We start from the raw sequence: 19,865 nt of genomic DNA on the forward strand, positions 1-19,865 counted from the left end.
CAAATGTTGAAGTAGAAATTGTTGATTGCCCTGATTTAACACAAGAACCATTCGCACTTTCTGCTCCAGGTAAAATAAATTATATAATTTTTTATATATAAAACTTTTTTTTTGTATTATTTTAAATTAATATATGAATTTTAATATTTAGGATTAAGTGGTAATTCAACAGTGTTAGAAATTGGTGGTCCATCATTTCTTCTTCCTACTGTACAAAAAAATAAATTATATGATATTCAACAACTCTTAAATCATTTACATTATAAAGAAGATTCTTTTGTTATTGGGGCAGGGGCTGGTCCATGGCCATACATAAATTCTAATTGTGAGGTAATAATCAAAATTTATATATAGATCTCAATTAGTAATTAAAATATAAGAGAAAATTTTTATAGCTTATAATGAATATGGTTGTTTCATTATCTAATGTACAAAATGGAACTTATATTTCATCTGTCAATAAAGCAAATGGAAATTGTGAACTTCAAAATTTGCCTAACAATGAAACGAGATTTGCTTTGTTAGCCAATTTATTTGTCACTGAAGGAAAACCTGGTAAAGTTTTAAAAGTTCATGTTAAAAAACGTATTGGAAATGATGATTTTATTGCATGTATGCAAAAAGCAATTGCTCAAAATTATCACAATAATCTTGTTGGTAAGCAGAATTTTTTTGATTAATAATTATATCTAACAAAAAATACAATTAAATATTTGTATAACATTTTTTCAACCATAGGATTAGGAGGAACATTTTTAATAAAAAATGGAAAAGTCAAACAGCATGTTATGCCAGATTTCTCAGTAACTCCATTACGTACTGAAGCACAACTTAATAATTGGTTACACTTTTATAACATGTCAACACCTTTAATAGCTGTTGGTACATTTGTTAGTTCTGAAAGTGTAAGTAAAATCATATGAAATTAGATATTTTATAATTGTAGGAAAACGTTTAAACTGTATTGATAAAAAATAATTTGAAATTGTCTTTAGTCTATCCTATTATATACTGTTACATGTATTGTTCCATAACATTATTCCATTTCATTGTTTATAATTTTAGGATTTAGATCTTCGTGTTCAACATTTTCACAGTTTTTCTCATCATGGAGAAGGTGGCCATTATCATATTGATACAACTCCAGAAACTATAGAATATTTGGGATATTTCAATTTAGGTACTACACTTTATCGTATAGATAAACCACTAACTGGTATAGAATTTGGAAAGGACTAATTACATTGTTATATGTACATTTTTATAATATTCAATATTTGTAATATTCAAACAAAAGTTATGCATAAATAATTATAATATTGCAATAAACTTATAAATATATTTCTTTTATAATTGAATAAGAAATAAATTATATTAATTTTAATAACAAAATTATAATATTACTTTAATTCAAAAATAATTATAAGGAAAAATTGAAGTAAATAAACGAATCTATTAATTGCATAAATATCATAATATACTTAATATACAATTCATTTAACAAAAGATCTAAAAATCCCGATTACTTATGTGAAATTAAAATAATAAACTTATTCCAGTTATATTATTATTAATTAAAAAGTTAATTAATAAATACATTAATTAAAAAGTTTCTTTCGAGTAAAATTAAAACGAATAACGTCATTTTAACAAATTTGATCTTATAATTAACATTTTTTACTTTAACATTCAGAATCTCAATCCAATCGTTACATTTTCCAAATCTTCCTACCAGTATTAATCTCTCGTAAACTGTTTGATATGCAAAGCTGTATATTAATTCTATCAAACAGCAGATGTATTAGTGATAGACGGTAGTATACAGCAAAAGTCTCATTCAGTATTGTATCACGGATCATAGCTTTAAAGTAGCCCAATAATGAAGTTCAGCATTGAATCCACTGCTTCTTATAATAGTATACATCCAGCATACCATTACACAGAACAATTTGCTAATAATGCTGAAACGTATCAAGAGGGTACTAAATGGTTTGGAATATTTTTGGCATTTTTATCAGGTACATTTTTTACAATTAGTTCTGCCTTAGTCAAAGCAGTACAAAATGTACATCCTATGGTATTGCTGACTATCAGATCTGTTTTACAAATGATAGTTATGGCTGTTGTAGCATTTAAAGTTTCTAAAAATCTTTTTGGACCCAAAGGACAAAGAATGCTTTTACATTTACAAGTATGTTAATTATGAATAAGATTTATATTTCATATATTAATAAACAAAAATAATCTGATAAAGTATTTTATCTTTTTTCTCAGGGAATAGTAGGTGGTGCAACATTATCATTGTTATATTATAGTTTTCGCAAATTACCGATAGGAGATGCTACAACAATTATATTTAGTTCTCCAGTGATTGTAATTGTATTATCTTTCATTTTATTAAAAGAACCTTGTGGAATATTGCGCGTAATAGTTATGTGTGCACTTTTTGCAGGAGTTATTTTTGTATCTAAACCACCTTTTTTATTTCAGGTAAAAGTATATAAAGAATAATATTTTATAAAATTTCTATAAATCAACAATTTGACATAAAATATTTCTTTCTTTAGATACATAGAGCTGAATCATACAATGTGATGGGATATGTATGTGCTATTTTAGCAACTTTTTTTACAGCTCTTAATATAGTTATTATGAGAAAATGTTCAGAAATTCATTACTCAGCAATTATCTTTAATCTATCTTGGTGGTCACTTGTTACAGCAGTATTTTTTTTCTTTCTTGTATCAGATAATCAAGAACAAAAATCAAAATTTCCACATGATTGGATTACTTGGAGTAAAATATTGTTAATAGCACTAACTGGATTATCAGGTCAAATTTTAGTAACTAATGCATTAAAAATAGAAGGTGCTGGAAAAGTATCAGTGACTAGATCTTTAGATATTATTTTGGCTTATATTGTACAAATATATTTTTTTGGAGATCAACCTACATCAACTAGTATTATTGGAGCATTTTTAATCATAATCTCTGTTATATGTATGGGATTTGAGAAAGAAATTTATAATGTTTGTGATTTTATTCCCTAATTAAAGATACAGTATCTTAAATTATTTACCTGCATAAACATAGATAATATACATATTTTTATGAATGGTGAAAACGTTATTATACTACTATTATGATTTTCATAATATAAAGTTTCAAGACTTTATACAATATAATATTGAATTATATGAAAACTACCATTCATTTACATAATTTTTTAACCGCATGAATTTATATACCTTACATAAATTTTCATTCAAACTAAAAATAAAAGTATCAAGTATTTAATAGTTAACTCAACAAACTGATTATATATTTATAATTATAATCTATATTCTTTTCTAAAATTTATCATGAGATAGAAATGACACAATTTTTAAAGTATACAAATGAATACATATTTACAATTGTACACACATCGTTATTATATGTACTTCGAATTATCCGTGACTTTGTGCGGACGTAATTAACTGTACCTTTATAATTGTTAACGCGGTTTATTAAAAAAAAAATATATATCTACGATTAACAATAAATCACCATACCATATCCAAGATAATAGTATGTACACTTTTTTTCTTAGCTATTTTATCCCTGCTAGATACAAACAATTCTATCGAGAAAATGCTAATTTAGAGCTTATAAATCTATACATATTCTTAGAGTTTACTTAGTTTATAACTGAAGTAATACATATAAGAATTCTTTAGTAACTGTTTAAAACGTTATCATGCAACATAGTATCATATGCTACACTAATTATTTTAGATTAATTATCATTAGAAAGAAGCCACGGATACTTACATGCAATCAATCTTCTTGTAGTTGAAAAAACGAAAAATTTGTGTACGTGTTCTTGTCTGTACTTCTTTTTAAACATTTTGTTTTCCTAAATTTCGTCCAATTTGCATTTTTGCATTTATTGCCACCTGCACTAGCTGCTCTATGCACGCGTTAATTAAATAAATTTTCATATTTTTTAAGATACGCTTAAATAATATTAAAGCTACTGTTAAAGAGGAATGTAAATGTGTGTAAATGTTGAAATAAAAATCATTTATACATAATATACCAATTTTTGTTAGTTTCTGATGTTTCTTATGTAAATATATATTTACATATTCCTTATCCAAAAGTTATAACTTTACATTGGTCATATATAAATTTTTCTGTTTCTAAATATCTTATATTAATTTTGAGTCTATACAAACTCTGATTTGTATTCTGTTAATTTAAATAATTTTAAATCAGTATAATTGTAAATATTTCTTTAGCATTGTAGCATAAATACATTATATATGTATATTACTAAAGAAATAAATCATTATGTATGTATACAACATACAAAATATGATGCTGTCCTAAGAATTATCAAACTTAATTTATATTATTTGAATATATCTTTTTTGATGCTTCTCCAAAAATATTCTTCTTATTTTTAAATTAGATTACCAATATTTTTTAATTTATTTTATGAAACTTTTTAGTATAATTTAAGTAAATATGTTTATCTATAAAAATATAGAAACAAATGAATAATGGGCATTGTGTGCCATTCCTAGAGAAACATAAAAATATTAAATAATAACAATATATATATATATATATATATATATATATATATGTGTGTGTGTGTGTATATATATATATATATATACACACACATATATATACACACATTTCTTGCAAAATGTTACAAATAGTATCAGAATTTTCATTATATTCTTCATTATATATATTCAAAATATTTCTTATTTATAAAAATAGAGCACATACTGTTTTTGATTGATTGCCTCATATATAATGCCATTGAAATACTACTAATTTAACTTTGGAATATATATATACACGTCTTCTCAAAAGTAAGAAAAATACTATAAAGGTACTACAATATTTTATATTAAATATAATAAAATTATAATAAAATTAATGCATTACATTATACAAGAAAGTATAACTATATTTTAAGTAATTTTAAAATTAATAATAATATTCAATTAAATGATTTTGAAAATTTTAAACAATTTGAAACATTAATTCTTTTATTATAATTTAACATAATATTAAATATTAATTTGTAAGATATAGAATATCAGCAAAGTAATAAAAAAAACTTGAATATTTTTAACATGAAATTTAGTAAACATCAACATTTTATATAAAATAATTTTAAATCTAATTTAATGCAATTTTTTATAATGGAATTTATAATGTTCTTATTAATAAAAATTATATTTGTAATATTTAAATGAAGAGATAAGAAATAAATATGATAAGTTAAAAATTAATTCAAATATTTTTTTTGAAAATAAATAAAATTATGAAATCTTTTACTAGTAATTAGAAATGATGTTTAATATTTGTAATTATTTATTGTTATGAAATAAAGATGCAAAGATAAAAAAAACTTGTCAATATATCTAAAATATTTGTATGAAAGTATATACAGTATATTTAATACTCAAATTTTTACTCTGTAACATTAAACTTTTATGAGCCTATGTAATACATGAATTTATATTATCTAAAATAAAATATAATTCTGCTCTTTACTTCATAATATTCTTTGATGTAATACTACAATAGCACTCATCAGTTATAAGTAATATACAATGATGGATATATTACATCCAATGAAACATGTATTTTCAACATGTAATACAAATAAACAAAGATATGCTTTGAAGATCATTTTTTTAAAATTAAAATCAGATCTGATTGTGCATAATAATGCTTAAAATAAAATAATTTTGAAATTCATAATTTAAGTTTTAATGCTTCATTTCTCATAAAATTCTACACATATTTCATACAATCAAATATAATACCAAATTTTATAAAAACTATTGAGATATGTTAGTGCAAACAAAGTATACTATAATAATAAGCATATTTTATTATATTATGAATACTATTGTAACAATAACAATGCATTCGTGTTCCTTGTATCACAAAATGCTCCAAAATACGAAATTAATTTTTATAAATGTTTCCTATGCAACATATGCAATGTGTATTATTACTACTTTACAATTATTTGATTTAAGGCAAATTTAAAAGTTTAATTTTTTTTTTTTAATTATAAATTGATCAATATTTTTTAAATGTATTGTTGATTTTTGTAAATATTGTTATAAGTAAAAAATATAGGAAAAACAATCTGGGTTAATAATACAAATTGTTTATCATAGTACTTCAATGCATTGGCTATCATATATCTAATTACTTAGAAGCTAAAAGCAAACGTACAGAGTAAATTTAATTTATATAAACGAGTAATATTATAAAACACACTCGCATTAATATTTAGAATATCTTAGTATTTTATGTACACAACGTGCCATTATTTCATTTTTTGTTAAATTTTAGTATAAAATTGTGGATGGCAAAAAAATGGTCTAAGATTTCAATTCTTTGACCAAAGTAACTGACTTCATAAATTGTAAACATATAAAATATTTGTAACATTACTCATTGTATCATGATTCAATATGAATTTTGAGCCAAATAGTACTTTTTTAGTTTAAGAGAAACACGAATAGTATAAAAAGGATATAATAATAATGATAAACAAAAACGAATATGTTTGAAAATTTCTATATACCTTAGAATGATATAATAAACTAAAGACAGCATCAACTTTTAAAATATATGTTAAACACAAAAATCTGGTACACTTCATAGAGCAACGAGTAGAGGACAATTTGGCATAATAACATAATGTCAATTCAAATAAACAGATAAACTTTCATTGACCATGTTAAAATATTGCTTAATTAAACAAATATTTTTAAAATAGAACAAATTTGCATACCTCCTTTAATTTCATTAAACAAATTAAATCAAATGTGTATTGGAACATGGACCAATAATTCTGCTCGACTGGAAAATACTGCGGAACACATTTCGCATGTATATTCTACAGCATCTGGTACTATAGTTTCTGGAATATCATCTACAGGTGCTATAACGGTATGAACAGCCAACATTCGTTGAGATGTCGATTCAACTTTTACACTAAGTTTTACATTCCCAGTTCCTACATCTTCGGTATTATTTACTTCACCTACATCGGGAAGTATATTTTCTTCTTCGGTTGTAACACTTGCTTCAAATGCAACTTCTAAGTTACTTCCATCTACTGTATGATCCATTAATCTCGCCGAATCCGTATTTTCTGTATTATTATTATTTTGTATTTCCTCATGATCAATATCCATTGGTTCTTGTTTAATTTCATCTTTCTGTTTTTTAATTTTTTTCAAAACACCTGATCTTTTTCTAGGTGTTGATTCCATTTTTTCATTATTAATAGCAAGAATATTACCATTATTATTTCTGTGATTGTTATTCGGCGTTTTTTGTAAATTAGGTTCTATTTTAATATTAGTTAATGGTGATTGACGATGTGCTGGTGTTAAAGATGTTGGAGGTTCTTCCTTTGGTTTTGGGAATGTTGCAGGTGTTGGTTGAAGTTTCCCTTCAATATGATAACTAACGTTTTTTGTTCTTGGTCTATTTCTTTCCCCACCAGGAAAAATACCTAGTTTATGTTCTTGTGGCATCATTTTAGGAGTCCTTGTTACCATTGTTTTCGTTTTCTGTCCTTTTTTTACTCCATCACTACCAATTTCAACAGGCACTCTTGTTTTTTGGGTGTGAATCATTTTTGGTCTACCAGGTTGACATGAAGCTTCAGCTTCATTCTTTTTTTCTTCTTTTCTAAGCTTTTTCTTAGAAAGTTTGGATTTTCCAGGATTTAATTTCGAATTACTAACAATTGAATTTATATTTTGTAAAGAACTCTCAAAGCTCTTAAGAACGTTCTGATAACCTTCTTCAACATTCGACCGATGTTGTTTATTTTTTCTTCCAAGTTTTCTTTTAGTATTGTCATCTGAATCAGAAGCTCCTTCTATCATATCATATTGCTCAGTCATACGCAACATTGTGTTGGTTTCATGGGGTTTTAATTTACGTCTCCTTTTATATTTTCGTGGTCCTGTTTGCGGTTGACGTTTTAATGCAGTATTATCATCACAATGTTGCACAATATGAGCAACTATTTCTTCTGATGTTGCGTATGTATCACCACATACTTTACATAAATATGGAGTAAGACTACCTACACGTCCTGGATCAGAACCTGAGTGATGAGCTCGAACATGTTCTCTAAGAACAACCTAAAATAATAATAATTAAAAAAAAATATGCATTAAAATATAATGGAACAATTGAACTATATTTTAATTAAAATATCTTACTCTTTGATTAAAAGCACGTGGACAAATTGCACATCCATATGGTTTTTCTCCTGTATGAATACGTTCATGTTTTCTTAAAGTACCGCCATCAGCAAATGCTTTCCAACAAAATCTACAACCATATGGTCTTTCTCCAGTGTGAATACGAATATGAATTTGTTGTGAACTACGACTTCCGAATGTTTTACCACATTCTCGACATGGAAAAGAACGACCACCTAAATCTTTATTATGTGAATGACGATGACTAACAAGAGCTCTACCATTAGGAAATTCTTCTCCACATTCATCACAAGCTACCATTTTATTGCGATGTGATACCATGTGTCTAAATAAAATTACACAATAATTAAAAAACTGATTAACAAATAACATAAAAAAAATTGTAATAAATACCTTCGTAATCTAGCTTTGCTATGAAAACGTTTACCACATTTTGTACATCCAAAAGTTTTATCAACATTATGAACCCATGAATGCTTTAATAAACTGCGTTTGTCTTTACATGTTTTTCCACAAAGAGTGCATGTATTTGGTGGAGCATCTTCAGCATGATTTTGCCGAACATGTTCAGCAACTTCAGCATCATCACGACATCTTTCACCGCACAATAAGCATCGGCGACTGGGTGATCTGAATAATCAAATAATGTTTTTATCAATATTTATCGAAATATTTAATACTTTTAAAATAATTATCATAAAGCTTTATTTTTATAATTATAAAATAATTTTAAATTATTTTTTATTTTATAACATATATACCTAGCATGAAGTTCAGCATGTGCTAATAATGCTAAAGCTTCTTCAAACCATTCACCACAAACATTGCAAACATGATGTTGACTTGGACCTTCCACCATATCAGTTTCTTGTTTAACATGAATCCTAATGTAACCAATATTAAAATTAATATTATATTATTATAAATTTTTCTAAATATCATTGGAGAATGAAAATAAACAAAATGAAATTTTAATCATTATGAACAATCTTAGTAAATGAATATATTTTTTCTATTATTATAAAATTATCTTACTTTTGATGACGTTTAAGTAAATCCAAACGGTGAAAAGGAACACCACAAGTATTGCAATAGAATTCTCCAAATCTTTCATCTCCTGTATATGTAGCATCATTATCATATTCTTCTGTATCAGATTGTACTGTACCACCATGTTTGACACGAACATGTTCTCTTAAACTATTAACATCCCAAAACATATCACCACATGATGTACATTCAAATGGACTATCACCACCATGTATACGTGCATGAGATGCAAGTGCTTTTTCTCTTGCAAAACCAACACCACAATATTGACACACATATGGTTTTGTTGGATCAGTTATAGGCCAACGTGGTGCTTGAGGTTCAGTTGATACAGGTGACATTTGTTCAGTCCATCTTGAGCTTGAAGCATAATTACCACTGCGCGCAGAATTTCTACTAGTCATTTCTTCCAAAAGACGCATATCCTCGTCAACATAATCATAAGATTTATTGACATATTTGCCCATTTCCATCTTACTATCTTCCATATTGCGTTTAGAAATAGCAGAATTATTTTTACGTTTTCTAGGTACACTTGATTGAACTTTTTTACGTCTACCTTTAGTAGTTTCTTCTTCCTCTGGTATTAATGAATCATCATCATTTAAATCATCCTCTAAACCATCTCTAGATGGTGCATATGCGTGAATCTTTAAATGATTCATAAGATCACATTTTCTTGCATAACGTGCTCCACATAAATTACAACCATGAGGACGATCTGTCTGATGTGCTACCATATGATTCATTAAATTTGCTTTTTTTCTAAACCTTCTGCTACAAAAGTCACATGGATAAGGTCTACTATTTGTATAAGAATCTTGATCAATTGGCAATGGTATTTCCATGTCATCATATTCAAGCAGATTTTCATGGGACACTTTTGTTTCAGGTATTTCAACCCTTCAAAATATAAATGTATTAATCATTCATTTTATTAAATTTAATTTAAAATTTAAAAAAATATTTTATTTAAACTTACCCATCTTCTGGACCAGATCTATCCCAATTATCTGCAATTACTTCCTCTGTAACCTGTATATTGAGATAGTCATGACCCTGATCTTGTGGAACTATATAAATAGATTCCATATCGTTCGATTGTGGTACCATTAGTATTTCTGATTCTGTTGTAGAAGTTACATTGGGAACTGATTCTACTGTTTCCTCTATTGCAACTTCTTCGCAAGCCCCTATTACTTCTTCTTCTGCTCCAACAAGCTGTGCCTCTAAACCATATATTACTTCTTCGTGAATGACATTTCCCACCTCCTCCACCCATTGTAATGTCAAATCTCCAGCAACATCCATTTTGTTATAACATAAAATTATTTGATCACTGAAATCACTGAAACATAAGAATTATTTTGATTTTAATTATTATAATAATTATTTTATCTATTCAATTTTTTACTTTAATTTTCATTTATTTTTAGATAAATATTATTAAATACATATTTATAATAGCATAATTATATAAAGAAAAAAAGGATATTAAGTTAATATATATACACATAAATATAAAAAATTCATTATGCAAAGTTAATCAAAATTAATATAATTAATTCAATTACATTTATAAAATTAAATTTCAAATTATTAATTAGATATAATTTTAATCTAAAAAATAAAATTTTTCTGTATATAATTATTTATTTAATTTTCAAATAAAATCAAAATAATATGAATTAAAAAATTGTATATATTATTATAATAAGAAAATAATTAGTTTTACTTATTAATTATATATACATATAAATTTGTAATAAAAAATTTGTTTCTATAAATTTTTTAATAATAATAAATTGGGCCTATTTAATAAAATATAATATTGATAACATAAGATGAAATATTGAAGAAAATTGCATATAAAACTAACTTAGATGACACACATTACAGAAATTTAAAATTGTTTGTCAATTATGACTTTAAAACTTTCTAAGAACATTTCCACTAAATTTTTTAAACAACGAATATTTAATATGTTGACATCTAAGGTTATATTATATAGGTTATGACTTTAGAGGTTATAAGAAGTATTTCGAAATAGAAAATTGTTTTGCACGAACGAACCAACTGAAAGAAGTGCCAAATAAACCAGTAATGAAAAACAAAGAGTGGCCGATCGGGTAACAGTATTTTACATATGATCAAAGCAGTAGCCATAGCCTCTCTTTATTCCAAGCCTCCTTCCATCCAATTACACATTACGAACTGTATTAAAGTGGTACTTCTTCATGAACGCATAGAAATTTTTTATCTCAATTCAATATTAATAGAAATAGACGCAATCATAATAATTTACTTACTGTTAAATATCCTCTATACAGCTATTAACCTAACCAAAAATACTTTATCGAGATCGAGAACAGCGTCAACCTTCGGTTGTTTTCAATTTGGAGGGGATACGTTTAGAAATAAATTTAACAAAATGGCCGATAGATGTGACTTTGGGGAATAGCTAACTATAGATAAGAAATCTGCGCAAAACTTTTTACATTTTGTATAGCACTTGTTCGTAATAGATAATAAATCACGCAATAAATATTATATATATATAAATGTCCACCGAAATTATCATTACTAATGTTTAACTCATATTTGTAACTTGTACATTTAGAATCACAAACTAAACGCGCGGTATATGGAATGTAAGTTCACTCTTTTCATTGGTATATCATATATTTATGCAATGTAAATGCACCATTTTATATAACTGAAATCTAGTTTGTCGTTTACAGATCTATTCATCGTTATATTTTATGATTATAATCCGTTAAATTAGAAGAAATTTGAATTTCTTTATATATTATCTTTAAATGTTATTTATATTTATAATTTAATTATTAAAAAATATTTTATTATTATCGTACAATATAGTGATTAATAAAATAAAAAATAATTTAAAATAGAAATTTATGATGTGAAATATTGTGGAAATTATGTCATTTAATTAAAAAATAAAAATAATGTTTGTTAAATCTAATTCAACTGTGAGTATAAAAATTTTTATGTAATTCATCTATAAATATCTTCATATTTCTACTTTTTTAGGGTAAATCTAAAGATAAACAACAGTTAATTAGAATGACAGAATATTCAACATGTTCAAAATTATTGACAAATAAAACAGGTAATTTCAATAAATTTTTTATTTAATTTCTCTTTTTTTGTTAATTATAATCAATAATAATTAAATGTTTTTTTTATTTCATAGATTATAAAAGGCCTCAACCAATTAAAATTGCACAATTACTTGGACAATCTGAAAATTTAAAAACTATTCAGAAAGACAGTGGTAAATATATATATTTATTAGTAATTTTTAATTTTTTTTATGTAAATGATATAAATATTCATAAAAATGAATATATATTTTAGTACGTAAAAGAGCACAACCTGAAAGATTGGGAACATTATCAAATAAAAAATATTCAGGAATAAATAAAGAACAAAGTGGTTAGTATAAAGTTATATTTATTTAAATATTTTTCAATAGATTAATATATAATTTTATTGTTATTATATATAGAAACAAATACTTGTACCCAGTCTTCTAAGAAAAGTGCACGTAGAATTCTTAATTTTAGTGCAATTTCTACAAATACAAAAGACAACAATGAAAATAAAAATCAATTAAATAAAATTGTAATTAATGAACAGTTTCATAAAAATATTTCTAAACCAGTAAGAAAAAGTTCATTAATTCCACCAAATACTATAAAAGACAAATTCATACAAAACTATTCTGAGAAAATAAATAAAAATTCAAAAAAAATTAAAACATTAAAAAAAACAAATGAAGTAAATGATGATCTTGCAGTTAAAAATAAAATCATAAGTGATTCCTCGAACATCAATATTAATTTTATTAACAATGGACAAGAAAATGAAGAGAAAAATATTCAATTTTCTGATTATTCAAAATCAAAAGTTAATGATATAAATGCCCAACAACATGAAGCATTACTTGTTACTCCAAAATCTCCAATTTTTTCTAATTATGAGTCTTCTCAACAAATAATAACAAATAATAATGAATCCAAAAAAAATTCTATGAGTCCAAATAAAAATGTTTCAAAATATAATATATCCATAAAATCTCCTTTAAAAAAAGATTGTATTCAAAATTTGTGTAATTATATTCAGGATACAAAACTATTGGCTTCTGAAACTAATATGAATGTGGAATATGAATCATCTGAAATAATCTGTATAAATAAAGACAAAATTATTCATTTAGAGTGTGAATTAAAAGATTTATTAAAAAAAACAGAAAAAAATATGATTAAATTAAAATCAACATTAGAAGAAACAGAAGAAAATGTGAATAAATTAAAATCAACATTAGCATTTGTCACAAGATTATTATGTACAAATGATAAAGAGATTACACTTTCCAACATTGAATTAAAAGAAAAAAATACTGTGACAAATAAAGAAATTGAATTAAAAACTTGTTGTAAATCAATTCAATATGCAGAAGAACAATTGAGAACACCTATTTTACATATTTCACAAATTACAGAGTTTTCAAATAAAAATAATTCAATTCAAAATGATGAAAATAAAGAAAATAAAGATTGGAATATAAGATCTGATATTGAAACAGATAGAAGTTTTCTAGAATTAGAAAATCAACTTAATATTATGCATGCAAAACCTATTCACGATTATTCAATTCAATCAAATACTCCTATAATTACAAAGTATAAACAAAAACGATCATTTAGAGAATATATGGCTTTAAAGTCAAGTATAAATTTCTTAGAAACTCCAGATGGTAAAAAATTTAAATCTTTATGTCAGATGGATGATGTAGATAAATCTGTTCTCAATGTAACATATATATCAAATAAATTGCTTACAGATCTTCATACTTTATACTCTGAATCACCAGATTCTTAATTATGAATTTTTTTTAATAATTATAATGAATTGAAATATTGTAAAAATATCCAATTAATTTATAATTTATTTTAATGTGAGTACAAATCCTATATGAATATTAATGTAAAATATTATTAACAATACTATATATACATATACAAAGTATATCATTAATTATAGAACCTATATAATTATATTATTGTACAATTTCATTGCATAATATATTTAATATTTTTATTTATGTATATTAATAATGTGTATTCTTAAGCTTCAAATTTGAGCTTAATATGTGTACATATATGTATATATTTTTTTTTTATTGAATAAAAATTAATATATACTTTTATGAATTTATATTTATTTGTACTTAATAAAATACCAACTTTGAATTTTTAATTAATTATAATTTAATTTTTACAAATTGAGAATATTATTTCTTTTAATATATAAAATATTATATAAAATATATATAGTAATATTAATTTTTTATCAAAAATATAAATATATAAACATATTTATAATAAAATTATCAAAATATTTTTAATGTAAAATGTAATTAAAATAGGTTAGAATAAAATAATGTAAGTAAAAATAAATCGTATGATTGCGTGTCTTTTAGGATACTCAATCAATGGTACAACTACTCTCACATAAGCTTACTAGGGATGGTTTCTGTCACAGTGAAATCATTAACTGTATAATGACGTTTAAACTAGGGGTTCTTATTTCTAAATTAGTTCTTTATATTATTTTTAAAACAATTTGTGCATTATGTTATGTCTCTTAAACTTCTTATAACAAATTTAACTCTCATATTTTAGCGAAATAAATGTAAAGAGAATGGCTCGGCCGAAGCATAGAGTTAATACGGATATATGCGCTGACTGCGGAGCCTTTGGTAAATGCATTCTTTTCTTCTAATGATTTATTTAATACATAAGTTTTATTAAATTTTTTTAATCTTTTACCAATATTTCATAATCTTATGTCAATAAAAAATTGTTCTTTAATTGATTAAAACTAACTAAATTACTTAATGAAGGTTAATGTTATTTACTTATTTATATTAGTGATATATATGTATATATATATTATATAAATTAGAAAAAAATTATATTTTAATCATAATTTTTATACAATTATTGTATTTTTTATAATATTTAGAAAAAAATTATTAATTTGTTATTTTATTATATTTTATTATTAATTAATAGTTAATTTGTTAATAATAATTTATTTGGAAATTTATATAAAAATAAATATTTTTATATAAATTATTTTTAGAACCAGGATGGGCTTCATTAAATAGAGCAATTTTATTATGTGATGATTGTTGTGGTATACATCGTAGCCTTGGTCGTCATATATCTCAAATAAAATCTCTTCATAAGAGCATTTGGCATACAAATTTACTTAATGTTAGTAAAAGTTACTATTAAAATTATGTAAAATTTATAATTTAAAAAATAATAAATAATATCTTATAGATGGTGCATACATTAAATGATAATGGAGCAAACAGTATTTGGGAACATTCCCTTTTAGATCCTAGTAATTCAAAAATTAATAGGAGAAAGCCACAAGCTAAAGATCCATTACAGTTAGTATAAATCATTTTTGTAAAATAATATTATAAAATAATATATAATTTTTAATAATTAAATTTTTAATTTAATTATTTTAAATTTAATTTAATTATTTTTATAGTCCAATAAAAGCTGATTTTATTAAAGCAAAACATCAACATTTAGCATTCATATTACATCCAAGTAAGGAAGAATGTTGTAGTGAAGAAGAATTAAGTAGGCAGTTGCACAGTAGTGTTCGTACAAGTAATTTAGAAACTTCTTTAAGATTACTTGCACAAGGTGCTAATCCAAGTTATTTTTATAAGGTAATTCTGAAAAAAAAATTATTATATAATTTAATTATATAATAAAATATATTATAAATATAAAAATATTTGATGAAATATATAATAATATTATAGGAAAAAGGTACAACACCTTTACATGTAGCTGCTAGAGCAGGTCAAGCTTTACAATTAGAACTTTTAATAGCTAATGGTGGTAATCCTAATATGGTTGATTCAAATGGACAAACACCTGCTGAAATTGCTAAGTATGTAACAAGAGAGAAAATTTATTTTATTGATACAATAAAAAAAAACATTATTTAGATATGACAGCTAAACTTTTGTTTAGAATGGCAGGACATATAGATTTATCTGACCGTTTAATTGAATGTATGTATGAAGTAACAGATAGACTGACATATTTTATATGTTTACGTAAACCAAATCATAAAGTGGACGAACATATTATTATTCCTGAATGTACATTATTATTGGAACAAAGTGATTTGTGCTTAGAAGGAAAAAATAAATTACAAATGGTATATATATATATATATATATAAATATATTCATATATATAAGTAAAAATTTTATATAAATATGAACTATAAATATATAAATCTTTTTTTCTTTAGTTATCAAATCATTTATTGGAAGAATTGGCAATGGATGTTTATGATGAAGTAGATCGAAGAGAAAATGAAGAAAGTAAGAATAAATAATATATAAATATAAATATAAATATAATTGCTTTATATAAATAGTGATTTTAAGAAATGAATAGATTAATATAAAAATAATTTTGTAATATTCATACTTTTTTAATTGAGTATATATTTTTCTGTAATGTATACTATTAAATAATTTTTTATAAATATTAATATGTTATATGTTATATTAATATTTATATTATATACATATATAAAACATATATATATATTATATTATATTAATTTCTAGTTTATCTATAATGTTATTAATATGCATGCTTTTTTTATTGCATCATTTTAAAGGAAAGGTAAGTTGAATTTAAAAATTTCGATTTTTCAATAGTTTTTAACTTTAAATTACATTATGATTAATTTAAATATATGATTTTTAAATAATAAACTATTGTGATTTTTAAATAATAAACTATTGTGAATATTATATTTTACTCATTTGATGAATAGAAATATTAATTATTTTTATTTTATATTTTTTAAATAGTTTGGTTTGGAACTGCATCTTTACCAGAAATATGTACTGTACCTTTTCTACCAGTTAATCCACAATTATCATCCACAAGAAACCAAGGTAGACAAAAATTAGCAAGATTTACACCAAAGGAATTTGCTACACTTATTATAGATATTCTTATTGAAGCTCGCAGAAGACATATGCTTGCAAATAATGCACCCTTACAAGGTTTATATAAAATTATTCAGATTATATATTTTTTATAATTTATCATTATGCCAATATATATAGTATTTATAGATCCAGCTATTTCTATACTTCGTAAAGAGCAACATGGAAAATATGGATCACAAATGTCTGATGATGAACCTTTGTATGATAGTGTAGCTTCTGATGATGATTATGCATTGACATCGGCTGACAATACAATGCCTGAATATTCAACACAATTTAAAATGGATAATGAAGTAGGTATTAAACTGCTTAAAAATAAATTAAAGAAGATGATATAAATACAGAAATTATGACATGAAATATAAAAAAAAAAAGGACAATTTATTATATTTAAGAAATAGATAAAATGGTAACATATTAAAGATACCAGTTCTAATAATGAAAAAAAGCATAAGAAATCAGCTAAGTACATGGCTCTTCTATAGACAGTGTTATTAGGCAAGTGCACAGGTCTGTTAGTGCATGTGCAGCCAAAGAGGTGCTTATGTACCTTTTATAATATAATATATATAATATAATATAATATAATTCATTAAAATTTATAACATAAATATTGATCACATGTTTTATTTTATAACAACCAAATAGAGTGATTAATGATTTTTTATTTTTTTTTTTACAAAAATAAAATTTCATCATTAAAATGATATTGCAGGAAGCCTTTGCTCCATTAGCCAAGGGGCTTCCATCTGTTGTAGAAGTTTTGAAAAAACAATTAACTCTCTCTGAATCTACTGTCAGGGACCTCCGTGAACAAATTTCTACATTACAAAATACTATAGAACAACTGACACATGAAAATAATGAACTAAAACAAATGATTCATGTAAGATAAATATTTAATATCACTATAATATATTATAAATTGAAATCTAAAACATATAAAAAATACAGTTAAAAGGATCTACTGATGCGGTTATTAATGGTCATGTTACTGGAGAACAAGAACCAGAATTAGAACCAGTACTTGATATAAAAACATCTCTTAGTCGAACTAACCAACGACCTGCATCTATGTATGAAACAAGAGAAGGTTTACGAAAACCAAATTCATGGTCAACATCTATTTGCCAGGTATTAACATAATAAAATCTTTGATTTATAATTATAAATTTTATTTTATAAGATTTTTTTAATATTTTTATTTATAAATATAAAATATAGTCAAAACGCGATTCAGAGACAATGTCTCGTGGCAATACACAAAGTCTATGGGACTATGGAGCTCCTAATCTTCCTTCTAGCGAAGAAGTTACTAGAAGAACTGAACAAGTTACAAAAAGAATTCGGGAATTATGGATGGCTATGCAAGATCCAAAACAACGAGAAGCTTTTGTACCTTGTGCAGAAAGAATTCGTGTTGCTGTTGCTGAACTTACAGCTATATTTCCTCAAGTAAGATATGCATTTTTTGTTTAAATATAAATAAAAGTTTATAAAAATATTTAAATTATATTATAGAATCCTATTGAGGAAAACGTCAGATCTGCTCTAAGACAATTAAATGGTAATACAGGTAGACTTCAAGCAGAATGTTCTGGTCTTCAAAGATGTACTAGTGATACAGAACATATGGATAGATGCCTCCAACAAGTACGTTCATGTGTTTATGATATTGCCAAAGCAACAAAGCTACTTGTTACCCAATTTCAAACATAACAAATCAAAGGCAAAGTATTATAGTTTAAATAATTTTTCCATATTTGATGTATATATAAGTTGTATAGATACTTAACATCATAATACTCAAAATCATCACAAATTAAAATATTTAATAAGTATTTTCATTTTATATTCCATAATAATAATTTGTTGTTTAATATTCTTATTTTTATTATAATGTAAATAATGAGGAAATTTTAACGCATGAATAATCTTATAGTTTATTAAAAAAAATATAAAACAGACATATTTCATGATTCATATAATATTAATGTAATTTTTAATATATTATAAAGACTGAATAGCCACAAACCAATGAATTTTATTACTATACAATTTAAGTTTGTATATTTGATTTTATAAATGTATTTTTTGTTCATATAAGCTGGCATGTAAAAAGAAATTATAAATATGAAAAAATTAATTCTGTTTATATAACTATAAAATATATGTATAAAGTGCAATATAAAAAAATATCTTTTACAAAATATTTGTTAAAATTTGATAAATTTTTTGCATTTTTAGTGTCAATAATAAAATTTATTTTACCTTATAAACATATGATTATTTACAGGATAAGTAGTTCAAAAATCAATTAATAAAAATATTTTATTAATAAATTATTAATAATTTATTCATACATAATGATAATTTATAGGAAACTCATTTTGTGAATTAAATATTACTATAATCTCTCTCTCTCTCTCTCTCTCTCTCTC

At 24.1% G+C, this 19,865-nt stretch overlaps 5 protein-coding genes across 7 annotated transcripts in view; 4 read left to right on the plus strand and 1 right to left on the minus strand.

The window, feature by feature from the left end:
* The window catches only part of LOC102679309 (ester hydrolase C11orf54 homolog), a 1,693-nt gene extending 379 nt beyond the window's left edge, over window positions 1-1,314 (plus strand). Inside the window, exons 3-7 of the mRNA XM_006608017.2 lie at window positions 1-69; window positions 152-330; window positions 396-657; window positions 739-905; window positions 1,066-1,314. The exon at window positions 1-69 is cut by the window's left edge and continues 3 nt beyond it. Of these exons, the coding sequence (XP_006608080.1) occupies window positions 1-69; window positions 152-330; window positions 396-657; window positions 739-905; window positions 1,066-1,239 (851 nt within the window). The 3' untranslated portion in view covers window positions 1,240-1,314. The remainder of the gene's footprint in view (window positions 70-151; window positions 331-395; window positions 658-738; window positions 906-1,065) is intronic.
* A 142-nt stretch (window positions 1,315-1,456) lies between these two features.
* LOC102679643 (solute carrier family 35 member G1-like) lies at window positions 1,457-4,080 on the plus strand. Its single transcript, XM_006608019.2, has 3 exons — window positions 1,457-2,191; window positions 2,275-2,490; window positions 2,568-4,080. Exons 1-3 carry the CDS (start codon window positions 1,880-1,882, stop codon window positions 3,048-3,050), a joined length of 1,011 nt encoding a protein of 336 aa, XP_006608082.1. The 5' UTR covers window positions 1,457-1,879; the 3' UTR covers window positions 3,051-4,080.
* A 2,656-nt stretch (window positions 4,081-6,736) lies between these two features.
* LOC102679767 (zinc finger protein 16) lies at window positions 6,737-11,936 on the minus strand. Of its 2 annotated transcripts, none has more exons than XM_006608020.2 (7): window positions 11,636-11,936; window positions 10,309-10,674; window positions 9,312-10,229; window positions 9,038-9,160; window positions 8,670-8,906; window positions 8,274-8,601; window positions 6,737-8,192 (listed from the first exon to the last, which is right to left on the minus strand). In XM_006608020.2, exons 2-7 carry the CDS (start codon window positions 10,635-10,637, stop codon window positions 6,852-6,854), a joined length of 3,276 nt encoding a protein of 1,091 aa, XP_006608083.1. In that variant the 5' UTR covers window positions 10,638-10,674; window positions 11,636-11,936; the 3' UTR covers window positions 6,737-6,851. The 2 variants fall into 2 exon arrangements, with proteins under 2 accessions (XP_006608083.1, XP_031366571.1); XM_031510711.1 differs by lacking the exon at window positions 11,636-11,936 and adding an exon at window positions 11,400-11,553.
* Window positions 11,937-12,164: 228 nt separating this feature from the next.
* LOC102679892 (uncharacterized protein PFB0145c-like) lies at window positions 12,165-14,326 on the plus strand. The gene is made up of 5 exons (XM_006608021.2): window positions 12,165-12,319; window positions 12,381-12,459; window positions 12,544-12,624; window positions 12,708-12,785; window positions 12,859-14,326. The coding sequence occupies exons 1-5, from the start codon at window positions 12,296-12,298 to the stop codon at window positions 14,232-14,234; spliced, it is 1,638 nt and encodes a 545-aa protein (XP_006608084.1). The 5' UTR covers window positions 12,165-12,295; the 3' UTR covers window positions 14,235-14,326.
* A 504-nt stretch (window positions 14,327-14,830) lies between these two features.
* Window positions 14,831-19,699, plus strand: LOC102680030 (ARF GTPase-activating protein GIT2). Of its 2 annotated transcripts, none has more exons than XM_006608022.2 (13): window positions 14,831-15,114; window positions 15,501-15,634; window positions 15,704-15,816; window positions 15,924-16,110; window positions 16,207-16,337; window positions 16,421-16,610; window positions 16,707-16,779; window positions 17,281-17,478; window positions 17,542-17,717; window positions 18,140-18,310; window positions 18,379-18,558; window positions 18,649-18,879; window positions 18,946-19,699. In XM_006608022.2, the coding sequence occupies exons 1-13, from the start codon at window positions 15,057-15,059 to the stop codon at window positions 19,141-19,143; spliced, it is 2,040 nt and encodes a 679-aa protein (XP_006608085.1). In that variant the 5' UTR covers window positions 14,831-15,056; the 3' UTR covers window positions 19,144-19,699. The 2 variants fall into 2 exon arrangements, with proteins under 2 accessions (XP_006608085.1, XP_006608086.1); XM_006608023.2 differs by having other exon boundaries at window positions 17,551-17,717.
* Window positions 19,700-19,865: the final 166 nt, after the last annotated feature.

This window comes from Apis dorsata, unplaced genomic scaffold (genome assembly GCF_000469605.1).
Source record: "Apis dorsata unplaced genomic scaffold, Apis dorsata 1.3 scaffold_28, whole genome shotgun sequence".
Lineage (NCBI taxonomy): Eukaryota > Metazoa > Arthropoda > Insecta > Hymenoptera > Apidae > Apis > Apis dorsata.